General features: G+C 49.5%; 3 protein-coding genes across 5 annotated transcripts; 1 reads left to right on the plus strand and 2 right to left on the minus strand.

Annotated features, from left to right (window-relative positions):
* Nucleotides 1–1190: 1190 nt before the first annotated feature.
* LOC144159429 (zinc finger protein PLAGL2-like) lies at nucleotides 1191–5365 on the minus strand. Its single transcript, XM_077690911.1, has 2 exons — nucleotides 5229–5365; nucleotides 1191–4050 (listed from the first exon to the last, which is right to left on the minus strand). Exon 2 carries the CDS (start codon nucleotides 4033–4035, stop codon nucleotides 3283–3285), a length of 753 nt encoding a protein of 250 aa, XP_077547037.1. The 5' UTR covers nucleotides 4036–4050; nucleotides 5229–5365; the 3' UTR covers nucleotides 1191–3282.
* On the plus strand, nucleotides 4492–7560 carry LOC144159431 (coiled-coil-helix-coiled-coil-helix domain-containing protein 7). Of its 2 annotated transcripts, XM_077690913.1 has the most exons (4): nucleotides 4492–4769; nucleotides 5602–5752; nucleotides 5835–5933; nucleotides 6594–7560. In XM_077690913.1, exons 2-4 carry the CDS (start codon nucleotides 5678–5680, stop codon nucleotides 6702–6704), a joined length of 285 nt encoding a protein of 94 aa, XP_077547039.1. In that variant the 5' UTR covers nucleotides 4492–4769; nucleotides 5602–5677; the 3' UTR covers nucleotides 6705–7560. The 2 variants fall into 2 exon arrangements, with proteins under 2 accessions (XP_077547039.1, XP_077547038.1); XM_077690912.1 differs by lacking the exon at nucleotides 4492–4769 and having other exon boundaries at nucleotides 4941–5752.
* LOC144159428 (dystrobrevin alpha-like) lies at nucleotides 6707–21942 on the minus strand. Of its 2 annotated transcripts, none has more exons than XM_077690910.1 (14): nucleotides 21798–21942; nucleotides 19869–20033; nucleotides 19286–19366; nucleotides 18234–18447; nucleotides 18068–18153; nucleotides 17832–17983; nucleotides 17665–17770; nucleotides 16404–16570; nucleotides 11372–11496; nucleotides 10303–10491; nucleotides 9617–9815; nucleotides 8969–9215; nucleotides 8287–8372; nucleotides 6707–6865 (listed from the first exon to the last, which is right to left on the minus strand). In XM_077690910.1, exons 2-14 carry the CDS (start codon nucleotides 19924–19926, stop codon nucleotides 6740–6742), a joined length of 1836 nt encoding a protein of 611 aa, XP_077547036.1. In that variant the 5' UTR covers nucleotides 19927–20033; nucleotides 21798–21942; the 3' UTR covers nucleotides 6707–6739. The 2 variants fall into 2 exon arrangements, with proteins under 2 accessions (XP_077547036.1, XP_077547035.1); XM_077690909.1 differs by lacking the exon at nucleotides 21798–21942 and adding an exon at nucleotides 21617–21775.
* Nucleotides 21943–22250: the final 308 nt, after the last annotated feature.

Below are 22250 nucleotides of genomic sequence, written 5' to 3' on the forward strand. Positions count from 1 at the left end.
TGGCTATGAGCAAAATAGGAAGGCACTTGTGAGCATGCTTTATGGCCAGCCCCAGCTGCCACACACGTGGCAGTGACCTGGGGGTGACTAGGGGTGCCCTCTGCTGTTGTGCAAGGGCTCAGGTACGTCTGCAACCAGCCGAGGGGAGAGGGAGGAGGAGGAAACTGCAACAACCGGGCTGAGAGTAGACATGTCGCATGCTCGATTTGCGGACTGCATGTACTTCGAGAGTTAAAGGCTAACTGCACTCAAAATTTCGACCTCTTGAAAACACGATTTCCGTATAGTCTGCTGAAAAAAAAAAAAAATCAAGATGCAAAATACAACAGCAGAGATGCGCGTGTGGACGCACCAAGTGATCAAACAAGGGCAGTTTTGAAATAGAGGAGAGCACCGAATGACGTTGCTGACCCGTGAGCGGCCGGACAGCCAGGAGCAAATGGGCGAGGTGTTCGCAGCAGTGCTCGACCGGTTCTCCAGCTGCGTGGCTAGCCAGAGGAAGAAGCCCCAGCCAGCCAGTGTCGCAGGCAACATGGCTGGTTATGCAATCCACCGGCAGGTGCAGTGTGGTTGGCGGCGGAGCTTTTTTAAACGCTTCCGACTGATTAACGAGGCGTTTCACGGGGCCACCACTCATGTCCCAGCTATTCGGTTGTACATACTAAACATCAAGAATAAATTCCGTCGAGGTTAAATTGAGTGCAGTTGGCCTTTTAATTAAAAGTAGGAACTTTTTTTGTGTGTGTGTGAAGCTGACAAAACTTTTAGCTGCACAGCACTTGCAACTGGCTTGTCAAATCTAAGGCTGGCTCTACAAGCAACATTTGTTCAGCCATGTAGGCTTCCACACATATCTCTAAAATATTTCTACGTCTGTATTAGCATTGGGGATGTGTGCTTGTCTTGGACTCCAGAAGCTCCGGTTCGAATCCCACCCACAACCAAATGTGCTGAATCTTTTAAAGCTGCATTAACGCTTACAGGAACTTTCCTGATCAATTTGGCCTCTCTGCAAGAATTCTTTGAGTGGTCGGCCATTCAGTGTGTAGAGGACACCAGATTTTCAACCCACCAAGTTGACTTGATGCTTTCACATTAAAAGCTGCACATGTTCGCAATAACTGGTCTGTAGTCCTGATGTAGGCAACAGCAGCGGCAGAACATGAGTGTCCGAAACTTCCGAACAAGCATAGGTTTGCAGGTACAATTCAGTAGTTCAGGTACAAATACTTTCTGCATGCATGGATGCAAATAGTTAACATTGCAAGTGCCAACAAACAAATACCTGCATGCATGTAATGCAGGAACATTGGGCATACAAAATTGGCAAAGAAATTCAGGTACGATTGTAATGCTTCACAATGTTTGCACTTAGACCACATCAAATTGCCTTCGGTAAATTCAGGTACACTTGTAATGCACTCAAGCGTATGCACTTGGGAACGCTGAGTCACTAGTAAACTTCAAAACTATGGCCTGCCACTTGTAATGCACTTGGGAACACTGAGTCACTAGTAGACTTCAAAACTATGGCCTGCCACTAGACAAACAAAACAACAAAGCAAGTGGCAATAGAGTGGATACAATAAAGAATGTCTTCAAATCCCTCTATATCATTCTTCCACCGGGGCTCTCATTGGCTGAGGCTGGTTGCAGAGAAGGCACAAGTACAACATGAACACATCACTGGTATCAAACGAAGGCACCGGAATCTCACCGGGGGTTCTTGGTGGGGGAGATCTCCCCCTGAGGTAGTCAACATTGATGTATACATATAATATGAATTGTGTATAAGGCAATATAAATGGCTGTAAAAGAAAAAAAGAAGACTCGTAAAAAACTTGTAAAAGAGCTACTGAGTAAAAACAGGTACATGGACTGAACACATGCGGATGCCTGAATGCCAACATGACCGATTCTTCGGACCAAGCACCACTGCCGTACTGGGCTGTATGACGTCGAGACAGGACTGACTCACCGGTATATTCACGTAAAACAAACAAGTTGCGCTGGCCATAGGCAAATGTGTTTGCCCACGGCACAAATACTGTGTAGTGCAAAACAACAGGTACTGTTTGGGTGTGCTGTAATGAACAACGGCGTTCAGGCACCCAATAGTGATGCCCTTAAAAGGACAATCGGTCTTTTCAATTTGGTCTGCCCTCTTGGAACTAGTTCACGGAAGTTCAGCACAAGTGACGCTACTGTATGGAATTGACCGGGCACTTTTTCACCTGGTTTTGCACCTCCCTTTTTTTTTTGGAGTGCAGCTAGGCTTTCAATTCGTCCTGCGCTCTCTGCACCATCAAAAATCGAAGAGAAAAGTTCAAGTGCTCGGCACTCCATACGAAAATTGAGGCGACTGATGCACTGCCTGAATAAGTTCAACGAGTGCAGGCAAATTGAAAAAAACCCAGTGAAAGGCAATGACAAGTGCAGACTGCTTCCACGGTTAATCTGGTAGCCCACTTCAGTCTTATTTGCTCTCTCTCTCTGTTTCTGCATCGCTCTACTTCAATTGTGCTGTTGGTGCTACTCTCTCAAAAGAACAGCCTTCAAAATGAAGCAGCACATTCAGCTTTGCTGGGGATTAACATTTAAACCATTTCATGGTTAGCTTCTTGTAATGAAGCAGGTGGCTGCTTGCCTGTTATACACTTTTCACTGACAATGTTGCAAAGAAGAGTGAATGCTCTCTAGTCCTTAGAACACTCCAACAGATTTGATCCAGCAGTAAGTGAACTTTCCAGTGGCTTTGCAGAAGTACAGAAAGTGAAGCAAACGCATCTTTATGGAATTTGTTGCGAGGCCTGTAGGCAGCTGCTCATGCGAACTGAACAATAATATAATCAAGATTTGAAAATTTTGGTGTTTTATGTGCCAAAGCTATGTCTGGCTTATAAGGCATGGCTTTGGATTTGAAAAGAGCTCTGGATTTAATTTTGATTGCCTGGGGATCTTGAAATGAGAACACCCCATGAGCTACGTAACGAGGTCTTTTTTGGCACTACAACAGCGGTACCATTTTTTTGAAAATAGGAGTAAAGTTTAAGCTGTGTTGGCAATGTGAAGCGACCGCTCGGGTTGCAACTACAGCCAACTGCACTTAGATGGCAATGTGAAATCTGTTGTGGTACACGAAGTTTTGAGGTATGTTTAGCAGCTGCCTGGGAACAGATTATGGCATCAAGTTTGTCGCACTGCAGTTGTCAGTGCCTTTGAGCAGGTCAGTGGCCCCTTAAACAGCGGGACACACTGACCGGGAAAAGTAAAACGTCGTGGCTACTGGAAAGCCTGGCTGAAGTGCGGCAGCGGCGGGGGTGGCGCCGGCACGACGCTGGGCCCCCCACAGTAGCTGGCCGTGAGCAACAGCGTCGGGTTGGACGGCGGCGGGCGATGCGACGGTTCCTCGGTCATGACGGCGGGCGCAGACGTCGCGAACGCCGTCCAGGCCGGGGCCTGTCCGTTGTGCGTCTTCTTGGTGTGGCGGACGAGGTGGTCCTTGCGGCCAAACTTCTGAGGGCAGAACTGGCACTGGAAGTTGCGCTGGCCCGTGTGCACGACCATGTGCCTCTTGACGTCCTTGCGCGTGAAGAAGGAGCGCTCGCAGCGGTCGCACTTGAAGCGGCGCTCGGTGGGCGGCTTGACGAGCCGCGAGGCGCCTGAGTGCACCTTGAGGTGGAGCAGCACGTCTTCGCGGCGCGCGAACGCGGCGCCGCAGAGGCGGCACACGGGGTCGCCGGCCTCGGCCGCGTGCAGCGCCGAGTGCTTGCGGAAGGACAGCGCCGAGCTGTACTTCTTGCCACATAGCGCGCACGTGTGCAGCGCCTTGTTGGGGTCGTGCACCTGCTGGTGGGTCTTGAGGTGGTCCTTGCGGTGGAAGCGGCGGTCGCACGACGGGCACTGGAAGGGCCGCTCGCCGCCGTGGATCAGGGCGTGCCGCAGCAGCTTGAACTTGGAGCTGAACAGGCGGCCGCAGCCCGCCGTCGGGCAGCGGTACTGCCGGCCCCCAGCGGGCCAGCTCTCGTCCCTCATGCCATCGGCGGCCGCCTGCGAAGCGCGCGCACGCCGTCCTTAGCAAGCACGGCACTGTAGTGGCCAGCGCAACGAGGCAGCCTTACAAGGAGAATCACAATCATTTTTTTTTAAATCTACGCTTTTTTCCATTCGCGCATACTCTTAAATCGTCAGCTCTTAATAAGGAAAAATTTCCTCGAAAGAGTAACTAAAAGGAAGTTAGGTCGAATGTCGACTCCGACTGCTACTCACTTAATTTCGCGCTAACAACTACATTATTCAAGGGAAAAAAATGAAATGAATGAATTGGTCAAACTTTTGTGCTTCTACTAGTCTTCTACGGGATTGACAACAGAACACGCGAATCAAACCATGACCGTGGTCTAACATCACTTGCACGCCTCGCCGCGCCATCGGCAGAAACCGAAACCGAAAGCAGACAGCCTTCTACAGCGCATGCGCGAAGTCGCGATCTTAACTTCCGGCGCGAAGAACTTCCGGCAAGCCGAACTCAAGCACAAAGATTCCGTGCCCAAAGTGTTAAGTAGGCCATGCCCTAATTCCGCGTTTCAACCTTTGCGCGGCTTTTTCGTCCGAACTAAGATCGCGCAAGTGATCTACACTCGAACCAAAAGTTTGCGGCAGCATCTTCCAACAGTTTACGGCATCTGCCAAGGGGAAATGGACGTTTCTGCAACGCACGCGGATCGGTGTTCAACGGGTTAAACACCTCGCCCATAAAAGTTGTTCGCGTAAGTTCGCTCCCGCGATGACCGGTGCAGGTCACAAGCAGTAGTTGTTGAAGTCATTCCGGAGCGATTTACGTAATGCCACCGTCGCACAGGGATCTTCGAAGCGCGTACTGTCAGCAGCCAGCAGCGTGGGTTCCGTAAGCGGCTACACGTGCGTAAAACTTGGGAAGTAGTGTCAGTACTTGCAAATGCCGAGCGATTGCGTAATTGTACTATTTAAGTTGATTTTCGAGGACTCTGCCTGGACAGCATTGTGTATGAAGCTTTCGGTACACCAAAAACCATTCACTGGATGCGAGCGCAGCGCGTGTAACCCTAACTTCTGTTGCCGGTTTGAAAAGCCAGCGCAGCCGCAACGCTTCACATAACTAACGAAGACCTCTTCCAAAACGCTCATGGCTGGCATCACGCGTGTGCAGCTTTACTTCGATGACACGTTAATAAAAGAATTGTACGCACCGAGTGTGGAGCCCCTGCCCTCGTAACGTTGGGCAAGCAGTGCGCTGTGCACGCTGCAACAGCTCACGTTGCAAGATTTTTTAAACGGTGCAATTTTTTGCTGTCTTTTGTTACAATTTCGTTTTCAGCGCTGTTTTTGAGGCTTCCCAACAAGGAGTAGGGTCCGTTGGCTCCATTTTAACGAAACTTGCAATTTAAGAGGTCGCCTGAAGCGCTGTGTAAACAAACATGGCGCTGTCCTTGCTACTCCCATGCGCGTAGGAAATTATTTGCAAGCGCAGCTGGTCTGCAGCATTGGGCTCGCGTAATGCTGACACTTTTGTAGAGCCTTTTCTGCTCATTTGGTGGTAAAACGTCGGCGCTATCTCAACAGGTTTGGCGTTCGGAAAGTAGTACGCTCGTGCGTTTAGGCGCTGCGTTACGAGGGTGACCTCTGCGTCGAGCTCCCCATGGCCAACCGTTCAATGAGGGAACTTTCTGCTGATAATGCGATTCATCAGAAAAAGAACAATCCGTGTCTTAAGGTGAGACGAATTCAACGTGCTCGTCGCACCTGCAACGTTGACCAATGTCCAATCACATGGTCGTGTTGCGTTACCGTTGCAGGAGCAGAAGTTGAGCTATCAGTGCCTCGAAGATAACGGGTACGACTATGACAAATGCAAGCTCCAGTTCGAAAACTTCAAAACCTGCAAAGGCTTCTGGGTAGGTCACCTTTCTTTGTTTTTTGTCGAAACTAAACGAATGTAAACGTGATACAGCTTTGCGAAGCACTAATGGAACCTTTGTCAGAAGTTGATCAGGTCACCAGCTTTGCCCACACTGTGCTTCTGCAATCAAACTGGCTGGTCGCTACACTGAAGAATGCAGTGGCAATAGTGAAGGCTCCCTTCTATGTGCTGCTTGCTATAAATGAGTAAAACAATTCTGCAGCGTGCTAGACCAGTTACTGAGAAACACCTGGCTAGTGTACTGACAGTGTCGAAAGCGGTGTGTTGGTACATAATCTAGGCAAAACAGCACAAAAAAATACAAGGACAGTCCCTGTCAGTGCAGTCCCTGTCGTGTATCTCTTATGTATAAGACCCCGTCTCGATCCTTGAAAAAAGCAGGAACAAACTTGGCCACTTAATGTTGCGTGCGCATCCAAGTTATATGCAAAAAATAAGAAGTCAAAGAATGCATAGATTTAAACCAATGCGCCACAAGATGAATTTACATTGATTTAAGTTTTACACTTGCAACATTGCAGTGTATGTTTGCATGAAGAGAAAACAGTTTCCACCTGTAGACAAATGTGTCCCTCTGCGAATTACCAGTGCCATTGGAAAGAGGTGACCGTGTGTGCATTGTGGCTGCTTTCAGCTGCACGTTGCCAAAGACAGGCGAAGAAAAGGCATCGAGCCCGAGATTCCACCACCCGAAGAACGCGAGGCCATCAAGCGGGAGTACCTAAAGAAGCGGCCACAGACATAACGGAGCAGTGAGGGGCCGTTTATTTGTCCACCCCCCTAGCGGTTGACCCAGCGATGCACAGTCTCTTCCCAGTCCGTGTTGGCCGCCTCTTCTTCGTCTTCGGTGCGGACGTAGCTGTCGTCGTCGGTGGTGCCGGGCTGGAGGCAGCTGGGCGACAGCTCCTGCAAAGAGCGTCAACTCAGCAGATGCGCCAAACTGCGAGAAGTTCCTCGGAACTGGACATTCCGCGACCTGTTTTGGACAGAAGCTGATGCTGGGTTACTAGGCCTGCTCATAGCAAAAAGTTAGCTTTTACTGTCCAAGGGGTATCGGTACCCCTGCAACGAGTGTTGACATGAAAGTTGAACTCAATGCACATTTTGCTTTTATGGAAGTCAACATGCTTTGCAGAAATCACTAGTCCAATCCAAGTTTATTCCGAGTTGGTCTCTTGGCATGTGAAAGGTCAAAAGGAAGAAGCCTCATTGGAACAAGTTGAAAAGGACACGCCACTCCTACATTTCCCCCTACAGCTCACATCAGAACTACTGGCCGCAAACTGAGTTTAAACACGATAATCTCCTTCCAAGGGCTGTTGCACTGTCCTTGTTTACCACCGACATATCATTGTTGGGACCCTTGAAATTACAGGCAGTTTTGCGTGCACTGCTTGCAAGACATTATGCTGCCGGAACCTGACTGGCAAGGTTTGCAGACGTGCAAAACATACTGTAGACATGTTGAGAATACAAGCTCATTGGGGGATCCGCTGGTTTCCAGGCTTTGTTACTCGGTGAATGGGAAATTCTTTTTTACTTTTTCCTTTGTGTTATACCTGCTTGAAAAAAAAAACACCAATTTGGCTCAGAATTACGTTCACTGAAGTCCTGGATTAGTGACTCAGCTAGGGAAATTGTATACTGTGGCAGAAAGTGGATTGTAACATTAGCACAAAAGCACCTTCACAACTATAGGGGCCATCTACTGGTGGCGCATCAGTCGAAACACTGTACTGCTGAACCAGTGAACATGCTATCGCAGCTTGCATTTTTCGAGCTTTGGTTGATGTTTTCACCTGCTTCACGCAGAGGCTGAATGTAACCTTGTGGTTTGATGCTAGCTGCCATTGAGTCAAGTCACTGCACATGTAACAAATTGTGGATTCCTTGGTATGTGGTGTTTCCACACAAAATAATGCCCCAAAATGCAATGCCCAACCTCTGCTACAAAGATTTGATTTGCAACATTTTGCACCAGCCAACACTGCACATTTTACTGCTGAACCAGTGTAGACAGCCTTACATGCAACACTGATACGTGGATAGTGGGACCAAACATGAAATGTTTTGTGCCTTCTGCAGCAAAAAGCACCAAACAATGACCACTGCATCACGCCAACAGGGGGAAAATCCTACTGGGTGCTGGAAAACATCCTATGGTTTTGCGTGACTGCCTGCGGATGCGAAAGCGTCACAAAAAACAGCCTGGGCGGCCAATCACGCGAGACTGCATGAGGAATCAACCCCACCAGGAGTTTTCCAGCACACAGCAGGATTTTCCTCCGGGACTGTTAACGAATAAAGAGGGGGGGTGTCAAAATCACCTGTGGGCTCGGGTCGGGGCAACCATTGCGCTGGCTGATGTCGCCATCTGGGCCCGGCTGGGAGGCTTCATCTTCAGAGCCCACGCCTGCATTATGACAGAGACCTCTGTAGCAGGCATTTACACCGAACGTGCACCACTACCGGCACATGCCACTTTCCAGGGTTGGTCTCTACTGGCACTGCCAGTAATCTATACTGCGTTGGTACTTGCACGGATCCCTCAACCAGCACCACACTGCTCAGTGTTTATGGTCCTCATTGGTCTAAGATCAAGAAGCTAAACAGTGGGAACACAAACCATGGGGGTGGGGGGAGCACCATCTGATTCTTAACCCTTTTTTTTTTGTGCACACTGACAACGCACTTGAATAAGTTCCACCCATCAATGCAGCTGTCACTATAATGTGTTGTCAGTTTTGTGCAACTCACAAGTGCTTGTCAGTGGTGGAGGTTACGATATCCTGGTTTGGCTTGGTGTGCTGCCGGTGGGTGGTGCAAATGAGAAGCACAGTAGCGTAACATACTGTGCTATTGGTGTTTGGTTGAAACCAGCTACGTGCGACACCACTCTACTGCTACTGGTTCTCTAGGGGGCACTGCTACAGACGCTGTGTTGGGGAGGACTGGGACACGAGGGCCTTCTACTCGTACTTTTTCTTCCGTTGGGGCAGTGGGGCATACCGGAGTGCAGCTCGCGCACGAGGGAGGACATGGCGTGGGTGACCGAGTCTGCGGCCACGAGCAGGTGGTCGCGCAGCTGCCGGCAGCCCTCGGGGGTGCGGCCGAACGCCAGCTGCACGTCGGCCCCGAGCCCCACCAGGCTGTCGGGGGTCTGCAGGTGCGCTGCCACCAAGGGCGGCCGCTCCGGTGGGGACGCCGTGGACCGCGGGGAGCTGTTGGGTGTCGACCGGGGGCTCCGCTGGTGGTTCTGGCGGGGCACGGGGGAGAAAGAGGCAGCGCTGCCGGTCCAGTCTCTGGCGACCTCCACACCCACTACACGGCAGGTCGGAAGCAAGGCTGCAGCTCTGTCAAATTTAGTGCAACCTCCTGAATGGAGTCTGCGTTACGATGATGTGGGCAATGGCTGTAGCTGCCTCTTTAGAGGCATCAGATGGAAAAGGCTGCCTACATCGTGGGACTGAACTCTGCAGATTAATTTTCGCAGTGGGAACACCCAAAATGGGGCAAAACGTAGGGACGACAGCAAAAACAGCGAGCAACACAGACGAATCGGTACATGAGCAGGCTGCAGGACCACCAAGCCACTAGAAGTATTTAGCATTGGAGCCCTGAGAAGAGAGAGAGTGGCTGCGAGGGACAGCATCAGACCTTGAGCATCTTCATGAGGGCCTCGAGCTGGAGCATGAGGTCCCTGCGGGAGTCCTGCAGCTGGGCCAGGTGGGTCTCCAAATGGGCCTTGCGCTGCCGCAGGGCCTGCAGCTCCCCGACCAGCGCGGGGCTGCCCGCACGCATCGACTCCTCCCGCTCCTGCTGCTGCCGCAGGCGCACAATCTGGCCCATCATCTCCCTGCACGCCGAGGGGGGGTTGGCGGGAGGGGGAGGAGGCATAGAAGCATGGACTTTTATTACCTCTGTTTTCTTTGTGGCACAGATATCTCTCCGGAAAGGTTCAACATATCGCTGATGGGCGTTCAAGTGGAGAGAGAGAGAGAGAACATTTTATTAAAAGATAGGAGGAGGAAAGGAATTGTAGGGAGTGTTGCAACATTCAGAGGCCTCAGTCCAGGCTTCTGCCGACGCCTTCCTCAATGACGTCAATCAGGTCGCATCGGTCCTTTTCTCTTCCAGGTGAGGTCAGCCACTCTGTAGGGTATTGTTTTTTTAATTTGAGTGTATTGGGGGGCACTTCCAAAGGATTTGTTTACGGTTACTGATTATTTTGTTTGTAAACGGATACGGTGAAGCAACACTGCTACCATTCCGGATGACGACACCCCATCTACAGTTGCAGCCGGTCTGGCTTGTAACTGGGAAGAGAGAGAGAAAAGCCTTGCCTGTTCTTGGCCTCCAGCTGGGCCAGCAGCTCCCTCTGCTGCGCCGTGTCGCCGCACGTGCTCGTGGGCCGCTGGGCGAGGCGTGCCGCGTAGCGGGCGATGAGCCGGTGCTCCTCGTCCTGCCCACTGTCCAGGGGGGGCCCCATGAGCGACGGGAGGCCGTTGTGGCTGGCCGCTGGCGACGGGGGACTGAAACACCGTACCACACACACACAGTCAGTCCTGTGTGAGGCACCGCTCTCATACAGACAAGGACATCCACATGTACTTTTAGAAAGCACCCCCCCAGCACTGACACCTTTCAGATCCTTCTGTACAGCTCTAAGACACGGTAAGCACAAAATAGCAAATTTAGAACCACACAAAGTATGACCTTTACAGCTGTATGAAATTACGGAGTGTAATTAAAATGTGCCCTGTAACAACCATGTTCGAGAAAAATTGGCTTCTTTCCTGTAAGAGGAAATCTCAGAATGTGAATGTCAGTCATTTAAAACCTGGAAGCTTGACGGCACTTGTGGAAGAATTTCAGATGTCTGCCTGCATGCATGGCACCCTGTGCTGTGATGAGCAGGACGATGTCCTGGTGTTCGCAATAGCACGGGGCGGGACGAAGCAATCACTTTTTTTGAGGGGTGGAACTGCGCTGCCGCTCCTTGTTCTGCCTAAGGGGAGCGAGCAGTGGGATGACTGCCACCCACTTACTATTAGCAAGCTCTTGATGCCGCTCATTCTTCCACATAGTAAGGTGATGGTGCAGAATAACGACTGGGTCATCCTTCAGTTCTTGAAAAGGCAGTCACAATGATGGCTTTGATGTAGGTACGTGCACTGAAATCTTTCCCTAAAACCAGGTACATTCCCAAATACCTCCTTCTCCTCAGGAACATGACCCAGCAGAGTAATAAACTTGCACAGCAGCATAACTCATGTTCAACACTGCTTGGCACTAGCTGCTGTTTCTCTGCGTTAGCCATTGGGCACATCAATCGGGATCGTATTGCGAAGGAGTGACGTGTATCAGTACGGACAAGTTTTTCACTGGAGTAGTAATGCAGGCCGCCCTTACACGATGTGTGCCAAGTCCAGGGTGTGCTCTTCCTCAGGGAAGTGGGGCAGGGGTCGGCCCGGTCGCTCTGGGACGCACCGGAACGACTTGCGCAGGGAGTGACCCAGCTGCTTGCTGGCCGATTTCTGCATGTCCCCACCAAGGGAGAGGGGGATAGAGAGGCACGTGCTTCGAAAGAAAACTAGGTGTTTGCTCAGTAAAGCACTTCTCTGGGCTGGTTGGTACATTCGAACTTAGGTTAAACTATACTTGCGCTGTTAGGCTGTACAAAACACATGATGCGACAAGAAAATGTGTATCCAGGCGGCTGCAAAAACATTCTTTTTTTTAAGTTGCATACATCCACGTTGCCTGTTAAAACATGGCTCAATAGTAATAGTAAAGCTGTATATGTGCCTTGGTCTGTGAACTCTCGCTTGTGTAACCAGCCTGAGAAAGTTGATCACTGCTTTGTTTTGTGTCGGGATGCAGTGTTCTTTTGGGGTGTTCTGCGGCGTACTTTTAAGAAAAGCATAGACATCACCCCCTACAGTATACAATTCTTGCCAGTGAAGAACTGCTCCGTGCTCTCCGACCTTTTTGTGCCGATTGGATTGTTTGGCCTATGAAAGTGTCGCATGATTGACCGCAGTGCGGAGGAACCTTGGGGAACTAAGTCAATGTTTCATGAACAATGTGAGCTTGCGTATAGTGTCTATGTGGCACAATCGCAGCCGCCAAACTGGTTGCATTTTCTTGAGGCGTGCGTGTGCCTGCCTGACTTTTAAAAGATGCGTCAGTGAACATACCGTCATTGTAGTCATGGTGCTACTTTAAATGTTCTTGGGTTAGATTTCCGTGCAATAAAGAAGAAAAAAATATGGAAGACAACAAGAAAACACAACACGAGTGGGAAGGTGCGAACTAACAACTTTATTCTTTGGAGTGTCTCCTGCGACTGCACACAAAAGAAAACACTCACAAAAAAAGGGGGGAGGGGAAGGCAGTTGAGACGGAAAAAGAAAGAACACCGCACAACATGCATACCGCTGAATACACAAGTGGACTGTGCAGTTGCCTGATCTCCAGATTCCTGGCATGCAGTTACAGGGGCCCGGTCGCATCTTTCAAAAAGGCAATTTATAGCACGTGCCTATTGACTAGGAAGAAGTGCCCACGCATTCACTGCATGCGCCTGATACTATGCCGTATGCCTCCACAGCCTCCCTCTCTTGCTATTTTGGTGATCTCAATAAGACCGCGGTCTGCTCGAATAAAGCCTGGCGTCCACACACATTACAATGCGCAGTCAAGTTCCCGGGTCCACCAGTCTGCGCACACGCGTACCAGTGCTTCCGGAGCCTGTCTGTCCTGTGCCTCCTGCTGCAGTTCAGGCGAATGCGGTGAACACCACCAACAGAGAATTCTACACATTTTGTTTTGTGCTTTGTATCACACTGATCTTTCTCTGCCTTGTTTCCTTCCTGGTCTACCCTTTTGCACAGCCCTTTAAGTTTGAGTGGGGCTAAGAAGACTACACAAGTGCTGCACTCTGCACCCTTGCACCTTCTTGCACCCTCCCACTTGTTTTAGGGGCAAAGCCCCTTAGGGGCTGCAGCTGTCGGCATCCCCTGTAATTGTTGTTGTTTCATGTAGTCATGGTACTAAAACACCGGAACAATCGTTTTCCAACACCTCACGCTAGAACATAACGCGTACTAAAAGAACACACCGGGACACTCGTTTTCCGATGCCTAGCACTAGAACGTTTCATCTCCATGGGCAAAAATGCGTACAAAAAAAAACAAAAAGAAAACACCAGGACACTCGATTTCCAACACCTTGTGCTAGAACGCTTCGTGCTTTAAGGACGAGACTTTTACAGCAAAGCTGTATACAGTCAAATCTCGGTACAACGAACACCACATTAACAAACTTTTCAGATTAACAAACATTTAAGAAATCCCACGCCGCTTGCTTATAGTTTTAATGTAAAATTATTTCACTACTACGTACTTCAGAATAGCAAACTTTTCAAAATAACGATCGTTTTGTTTAGTTACGTGCCATGTTAACGCCTCAGTATTACGAACTCATATTTTCAAGGCTGGAGATTCTTAGATTTCCGTTAAACAATCGCGGCAACCAGAGCCATATGCTAGCAGACGACACGGCAAAGCGCAGCGCAGAAGAGGACGTCTTGCAACTTGCTCCGCGGAATGTGGGAGCCGACGCGAGAGAGAGAAAAAATGAAGTACTGATGGCCTTCTCAGTCCAGAAAGCCGCGGCCGCGCTATTCACACCCCACCCCAAGTTTTTCTGCGTTCCGCAGCTGCTCAGGTGGCTTGCTGGATCTTCATGGACATCAGCGGAGCTGACAACAGACTACATCATCCGGAGCGTGAGCGTTCAGAATGAAGAAGGCAGCGAGGACGGCATGAACGACGATGCCTCTGAGGATGCCGCGGCAGCACTCGAAGACTGCGACCAGCACGTGACGACTGCGGATGTGCTGGACAGCGTACTAAAATCGCACATTGCTGGGAAAAACCGCGCGGCCACGGAGTCAGTCCACAGGAATATGGAAGAGTTGGAGTCCTTCGTGCTAGGAAGTTTGTGCTGCACGCACCAGAGGAAAATTGCCAACGTACATTGTTTCACAGTCACTTGTGCATTTTTTCTGAAAAATGACTTCAAGGATGCACAGCGCTACAGGTAGGTCGTTTTAGGCATTGAAATGTTATTTGTTGTCTTAAATTTTGCGATTTTCGCTACAACGACCTTTCAGAATAACGAACAATTTGCCGCGGTCCCCTGAAATTCGTTATATCGAGATTTCACTGTACCTCTACCCCCCAACAGTTCCAATACACTTATACACTGCATGCTTCATCCCTCCTCAGGCTTCACATTATACGCCTCGAGCGCGGCCTGTAGGGGCGCCACTGAAATCCCCCTAGCGGCCCGTTTCGAAAGCAGGCGCGGGAGTCTCCGTCCCGCTCCCCACTGTCACCGCTGCTTTTGCGGCATGTTCACGACTGAGATTTAGCGTTTGCGGGCGTTGGAAATCCATGTTTATGTGGAGCAGTCACTCTGTTCGCAAATGGGGTGTGTTTACGAGAGTAAATGTTTCTGACGTGATCTTAATCTGGTATATTCGGTCTGTATAAGCGCCAGGTGTGTGTCACAGGCCAGCGTCGCGGAACCGGCGTATACGTAAACCTGATTGCAGTTACACTGCCCTGAATTAACTAGCAGTGTCTCCGTAACCACCGGTTCCTCAGATGTTGATGCTACGGGTATACACTACGATGTAAATCAGTTTTATGCGCTTACATATTCAGCGGAACACTCATACCTGACAGCACGCCAGTTACATTTGCCAATCATATGCCTCAGATATTGATCACCACCATTTACAAGCCAGTGTGTGTTAATTTCGGGAATATTCAATGTAAGTACGACGGATAATGCAGAATTATACTCGGGGATCAGCACACGACAAGGAGTCGCCTTGTCGTAAGGTGAGCGCCCGCAAACATTCATCTGCTACATATATCCTCTGCGAGCAGCGCGCAGACGGGCTTAGAATATAATCGGCGTCGGCGACTAAACGCTTCTTAAGAATAAAGGAGAAACTGAAATCAGAGGGCCTTATCACATACCACACTCTTCCAACGACACTTTTCATCGCGTGTGAACTGCCTACCCTGTGTACTTCCAAAGGTGCGTCCGCCTAACGATCAGCTGTTCGTTGAAGTCGAAAGACAAACCGACAGTGGATGCGAGATTGGTGTTTGTGATTACTAAAACGTTCATTGCTTGATTCCGCTCCGCATTTATACACAGCGTCCCCCTCCTCTACCCCCCCCCCCCCCCCCCTCCAAACGTCTCGCGAAATAGCAGTGCATTTCGCGTATAGTTGGTCTGGTGAGCCCTACCTGGCTTAAGGTTCCACGAACGTCTTTAACATGTCATAAGCTGCACTGTATTTTTTTATCTCCGTTAGAGTTATTATGTTTCTTCCGCACTTGCACAGCATGTATTTTTCCGTGGTTTAATATTAGATTGCCTTGGTTCTTGCTATAAGGCGTGTGTGGGCACATATTTAACGACGTACAGGCTTGGAATATACTTAACATATATTCTTTATATTCTTATAAAAGGCATAAGTCCGGGATTGGATAATCACATCCCCGAAACATATTTTTCTGCGACGTATATATTTGAAACGAAGCCGCATTCGTTGTTCACACTGCAAAATGAAGCCAACCCCTCACTGTGCTGAAGTATCAGGTCTAAATGAGGCGGCAGTATAATTCATTTGTGCCTGACGTATTTGGAGGTGACAGGGGTGATATGCTTCTACCGTCGCCGACGTCCGCAAGAGCGGCAACCGCGTATACCCGGGTAGCTCTTGCAGGCGATCGCGTGCTCTACTAAGACGCAGCTTCTTTTTAAGTGACCTAAACGTACTCTTTGCTTATATACGTCACCATAACAAGTTTTTTTAGGGCGCGGAAAAGCGAAAAGAAGCGAAACACAACCAAAACGCTGCACGAGCCCCTATCAGCCACGCAGCGCACATCCCGTCAACACCGCGGAGAAGCGGCGGCAGGCGGCGCAGCGATCGCGAAGCTCGAGGCGTATAGTGGAGATGGCCCGGGATTTCTCCCTTTCTCTTCTGTTGGCTTCTACCCCCTATTTTCGGTTACGGAAAAAGTGGTCCTGGAACAAATGGTCCCGGAACAAATGGTCCCAACTCCAAAAGTAGGAAAAGATGGTTCCGCCAACTGCTGCACCTATGTATGAGCACTTTTATGCGGGAGGGAGAGGGGCCGATGTATTGTGTTTTCTTTATCTCCATCTGTGTTTTGTGCAGCCTTAGCAGCACAAGTGCTCTAACCTAAGTTCGGTGTTCGCACTGAACAGGTTGTTTGTCATGAGGCCAAAACATTGGTTTTAGCACAAATCATCGTTCCACTTAGTGGAGACAAAAATATCTACAAGAGCACCCTATCGAATGAGAAGCCCCCCAGAGTGGTGCACTCACGTAGACGGCATACTCCTTCATCTCATGCTGGTTGGTGTGTGATCCGGAGGTGCGTCCCCTCCAGAAGCAGTCCTGGCACAGCTGGTAGTTGTAGCAGCGCTGGCACTTGTACCGGAAGCCCAGGAAGGAGTCCCGGTTGCAGCCGTCGCACTGCACTGGGTGCAGCACTGCACCAGTGGGCATGCACACTGCCGTTGTAACACTGGGGCCGTCCAAAACTCGCACACACAAGCTGTTGTGCAGCACCACAGTGCACTACGTAGGCAAACACTGTGGTGAGGCAGCTTTTCCATTTGGAGCACCCAGCCGCGAAAAAACACCCGTTCTCGGGCACTGGCTTCTTTGCATGGCTGCCAAACCTTAACCGTTTACCCGCCAACCCCGAGCTGTACTCAAAACACCCGTTCTCGGGCACTGGCTTCTTTGCATGGCTGCCAAACCTTAACCGTTTACCCGCCAACCCCGAGCTGTACTCAAAACACCTGTTCTCGGGCACTGGCTTCTTTGCATGGCTGCCAAACCTTAACCGTTTACCCGCCAACCCCGAACTGTACTCATTACACAAGTTTGTACCAATATCACTAATGAGGAGTCACACTCGTCCGGCTCGATTTTCCACTCCTTCTGCCGCCAGATGTATCACAGTCGTCAACTGCTTTGCTAGTAATTTTGAACCCTAGATGGGTTTAGAGGTCAATGAAAACTGCATTTTGTGCCTTTTGCTTGTTTTAAGCCTGGCAACAGTCACTTAATAATAGCGCTTTGCAATAACAGTGCCGGTGGCGGCGATGCTCCAAGAAAAAGAGTTGTTTCTTGAAGCAGTACAGAAAGCTGTGTTAGTGTGTTACCATGTATTGCATCAAATAAATACTTCGACTTTCAGTACGTTCTCCCAGTATCATGGCATGCATTGAGGAAAAGCCACCCTCAACAGCAGTTTCTTCTTTTTTAATTTCTGTGCTAATTCTAAACAGAAATCACTGACATAATATATTTTAAGAATCAGAATTGCATGGAAAAATTACGACTACTAAAAAAAATGAACTGATGATTTTGGTACGTTTTTAGGACGTTAAATTGGCCCTTAGAGTGTTAAACTTGCCCTTTTTCCCTTTTTAGTTGTGTCAGGTGGATGCAGTGTATCAGATTATTCCTTGGCTGCCTAACAGCACTGGCCAAGGCTGCACTGGGACTTTCTTGTGCACCCTGAGCTCTGTGCAAGGCAAGTGCACCCATGCAATGGGCGAGGGGGCCCACTTACCGTTTTCGACGTTGGCCATGCGATGAAGCAACGGCATCCACACGAGGCACTCGGGCCCACCGTCACTGGTCAGCACAGACAGGAACTCGTTGAGCGTCACGCGGGACTGCGAGGAGGAGAGATGGCTTTGCCAGAAGAGCAGTTTGCCAGGAGGCCTTGTGGCTTACCTGGTGAAAAATGCTGGTGGGCAGTGAGTCGCTAAAGTGGAAGCTGGGTGATTCGAGCACGGAGGCCGGCAGAATGAGGGCCTCCTCGAGCAGTTGTCCAAAACGGGACACGGGCAGCCGCCCACTGCTGTCCGCCAGCAGGGAGAACAGGTCTGCGTGCGAGGACAAGGTCACCAGGGTCTGTGAGGGTGGAGTGCGAATTGGGAGGGTGTGCGGATAAGGAGGAGTGTGCTCACAGCGCAGCTTGTCCAGCAGCTTGCCCGCACACAGGATGGCCAGGGCCACCTTGAGGGAGAGCACCCGCACGCAGCCCTGCTGCTCCCTGCGCACGGGGCGGGGCGAGAGACGGGTTGGCGGGGGAGAGGCAGGGCACGAGGGGAGAGCGAGAGAGGAGAGACTGACGGGTCGTAGCTGGCGAGGAGCCACTGGAGCAGCAGGCCGACGCAGTGGGGCAGGTCGAGCTGCTGGCTCGGGGGCAGCCGCTTGTTGAGCTGGTAGTAGAGCGAGCCCAGCAGGGCCCGCACCCGGGTCACCCCGAGCGGGGCCTGCGCGTCCATCACGTGCAGCGCGTTCTCCCGGAACGCCTCGATCAGGTTCCACAGGTCCACCAGGTGCACTGCTCAGGGAGAAGGGGAAAGGAGGGGCAGGAGTGTTCCCTTCGGGAATCCGCAACCGTTGGCACAGACTCTGAGGAAACCCACGGCCAAAGCACTGGGCCCCCACGCTCCCCAAAGTATCTGAACAGCGGAATAGATTGCTCAAAGGCACAACAACGGCTGTTGCGATGCTTGAAGTACTGCAGTTAGATGCTGTAACTGTTCTTTTTTAACACATACGCATTCTTAGGCAACCACCCCACCTCCTTGGAATCCATAAGAGCGCTTTTTAAGTGCGCATGGGCCACATGGAGCATTTAATAGGATTCCCTTTAATTAATAACAATCCCCAGGGCCTAAGGCATCCAAAGAAAGGTATGGGTGGATATGAGCCACAGTAAAAAATTCTCACAGACTACCTGACAATTCCTTCTCGGGAGCCTCCACAATTTGTTTTTTTAGTTTTGACACCACAAGACTCCCCATACTCCATCCACAATAGACAGTAACATGGCTCTTTCATAATATGCAGGCCTGACACACCTGCACTATTGCCAATGCACGAGCACAAAGCTGCTAATGAACGTTCAAATGAAAAAGCAGCGGTGCAAAGCAGACACACAGCAATTTTTTATTCACTTAATTAGGAGGCAGTGGGTCCCAGCAGTGCTAAATGCTCACACGAACTGCGCAGCCACAAGCATTTTGTTCTTGCATGTTTCATTCAACACATCCCTGTTCAGAACGCTCCAGCCTTTCCAACCAAAGCTCACTTTTTTTTTTTTTTACTCGGCAATGCGAGGCAGAGAGTGCGTTCTCCACCCATATGTACAAAGTGCAACAATGGTGGCTGCTCACGCTGGCATCGCTTCTGGACAAAGCGAAGCTTGCAGGCCGTTCGGTAGGAGGCGAACCGGATCACGTCGAAGTTCTGGTTCTCTGCACAGAATACAGGCAGCAGTACATTACGACCATCACCGATATGCTGGCTAAGTGCAACAAGGGTATATGTTAGGGTCCCTGCGCACACAAAGCACATGGAGCCACTAAAGAGTGAAATAGTAGATAACCGCTAGAAAAACAAAACAGCTGATGCAGCCAGACAGGGGAAGATGTAAATTGTTCTGCAGCCATGTTCAATCTCACTCCAGCATAGCAAATCGAACAAGTAGAATGGCATGTTCACGGTGATGGGACGTCCATATTTCCACTGTCCCACCCTCCACTGCAGTGCCATGAACATGCCAATCCCTGCCTGCCAAGACCGCTATTGATGTAGTGCAACCCAGGTGTAAAACAGCACAAAAGGCAAGGACAACAGAGGAAGCACCACAGCGCTGTTTCCTCCTTTGTCCTCGTCTTTCGTGCTGTTTTATTTTTCGCCATGCTCCATCAAGTAGCCCAAGCTTCCACGCTGGTCATATTCCGTGCACCAGCTCACTCATTTCGGCCATGAGCAGTTTGAGGTCGGCCCCCGGCTCCTCGTCTGGGTACTCCATCCTGATCCCTGGGTCCAGATCTTGTGTGCCCGGATGGACTTCTATAGCCTGTCGCTGGTCATCTTCCGCCGGTCAGCTGGCCAGCTGCCCCCCACGGGCCCATGGGACTGCGTACAGGAACAAGTCTTGCATTTAAATCCATTGCTGGGAAATCCATTGCAGTACTTCCTGGCCAGGCCAAGGGGACTACACAAAAAGACAGTTTGACACACTGACGGAAAAATTCACAGTCAGGAAACCACCCACCGGCAGCTGGTGACAACACAATGTGGTTGTGACCTGTTGGGCATATGTTTTTCCAATGTAACTTTTTCAGCTGAACCTCCAAACCAGCATGCAGTTGTGATTTTTTTTTTCTTCTCCAGCCACTCAGCCACTTTGCAAGGCATTGGGAACATCCACACATTCGTGACGGTTGGTAAGGTGACTATACAATTTATAAGCAGAAAGTGTGCTGTATAACACCTAAAATGTGCGATACCCTTTATAGGATATTTTTCGTTGTTTCTTCCCATTTGTCGTTGGCAGTAAACGCCATTTTTGAATAAAGTTGGAAACCAACTTAATGACCTGATTTTTCCAAATTTTCGGGAATAAAGTACAACTTTCCCTGTTTAAGGTACACACCCAGGACTTCATTTCTTTAAATTTTATAGAGTTATAGAGTTCTGCGCTGGTCTTCGTGTCCCTTTTTGTATCTGTGTCTGTCTAAAGTTGCGCAAAAGTTACAGCCATGAATTCAGAATACCAACTAGCCCGCCTAACCATGTTATTGCGGCTATATCCCGCTGTTTCCGCGCAAACTGGGTTTAAACGCACTATCTACTGTTCAAACGTCCATAACACTTTGACTTCAATTACCCCGTTTAACGAAATTCCCGCTTTTGCGAAATATTTTCTGCCTCCCACCCAGTCATTTTCGCAAAAACGGGTGGGTTTCCAACAGTATCGTGTATCACCCGTTGCTCCACCACAAGCTTGTAGTTTCTGTGTCTTTAGCTTTCTCGAAACACCATCTTTTGTTTCTAAAATTCTATTATAAGCACTTGTTGACACACGGTGCTTTCATGCGAGTGAGAGCCCACGCAATGAAAAGCGAAACTTAGAAGTGACCGCGAAGGACGAAGCCGGCAAAGACACGCTGACACTCCATCCTGAACTGCTAATTCTTTTCTGCTTTACACACAAAAAAAGAAAAGGAGCGAAACCCATTCGCTTTTATATGGAGTCCATCAAAGCCATTGGTCGGGGTTTCGCGCATGAATGTCGCGAAAAAAAAAAAAAAAAACAGATTTCAGTTTTTACTCCCCTAGAAAGCAAGCAGATTAGAAGTAGGAATGTTGAGCATGCTGCCGATGTGGGCTCTCCACGGCTATCACACCCCTGGCTATTATCGTTTGGGAGCAGCTGGAGTGGATCCGGTGATAGCAGACTCTCGGAAGAGCTTGGAACAGTGAAAGTTACAGATGACCAATAATAGAGTGCATAACCAATAAACGCGATAGTACGGCACGGAAGCTGCGTCCAATGCGTACTGCCGTGTAATGTCTTCATTTCGAGTTGGGCCCAAACTCCGGCCCCCGCAAATGCAACGCGTATGACGCGAGTGTCCGGAGCATGTAGGCGCGGCTACTCGCACAACTCGAGAACTTCGGGCCGAAGGCAGCAGTAAAGTAAGGATCATACTCACAGCAAAGGTATAAATGGTCTAGCCATGCATTGATGGCGAAAAATGCGCAAAACAAAATTTTCACATTAGTTTCTTTGGTTCTAAAGAATTATTAATGTCAAACACAGCAAGTGCACGCCATCTTGGCGTTGCGCCGAAAGCAAACACGAAAAAAGCGTCACAAAAAGCTCAGCTTCTGTACCTAAGTACGCCCTGTTAATATCAAAATGATTTGGTGCTGCTAACACAGTACATTTGGAGTGGCGCCCAGAATTTAATTAAGAAAACTTCGCATTATTCGCTTCCGAGACGGTAATTAGTAAATATCCCGCTTGGTCATGCCACCTCTCACACAAACTCAAGCAGTGAGTTTGTACTCTCTAGTTTAGTTCCACCTCTAGTCCCTTTATGCCTGCCTATCAGGTCACCCATTGAATGAATCACTAGCAAAAAAATAAGATTTAGGAGCTAGCGCCACCACACGTCTTACAAAAAAACCTCAAATCAAAAACTGTTTTTGCCAAAAATAACTTTAAAATTTTTTTTTACACGTTAAAGCTGTCAAAAAATTTGCATAAAAATTAGTTGTTTAAAAATAAAGTCAAAATAATGTTAAAACGAGTAGTACTGATTTTACTGTAGCAGCTGCTTTTTG

The sequence above is a fragment of the Haemaphysalis longicornis genome, unplaced genomic scaffold (genome assembly GCF_048455015.1).
Source record: "Haemaphysalis longicornis isolate Haplotype H1 unplaced genomic scaffold, Haemaphysalis longicornis Haplotype H1 scaffold_10, whole genome shotgun sequence".
In the NCBI taxonomy this organism is placed as follows: Eukaryota; Metazoa; Arthropoda; class Arachnida; order Ixodida; family Ixodidae; genus Haemaphysalis; species Haemaphysalis longicornis.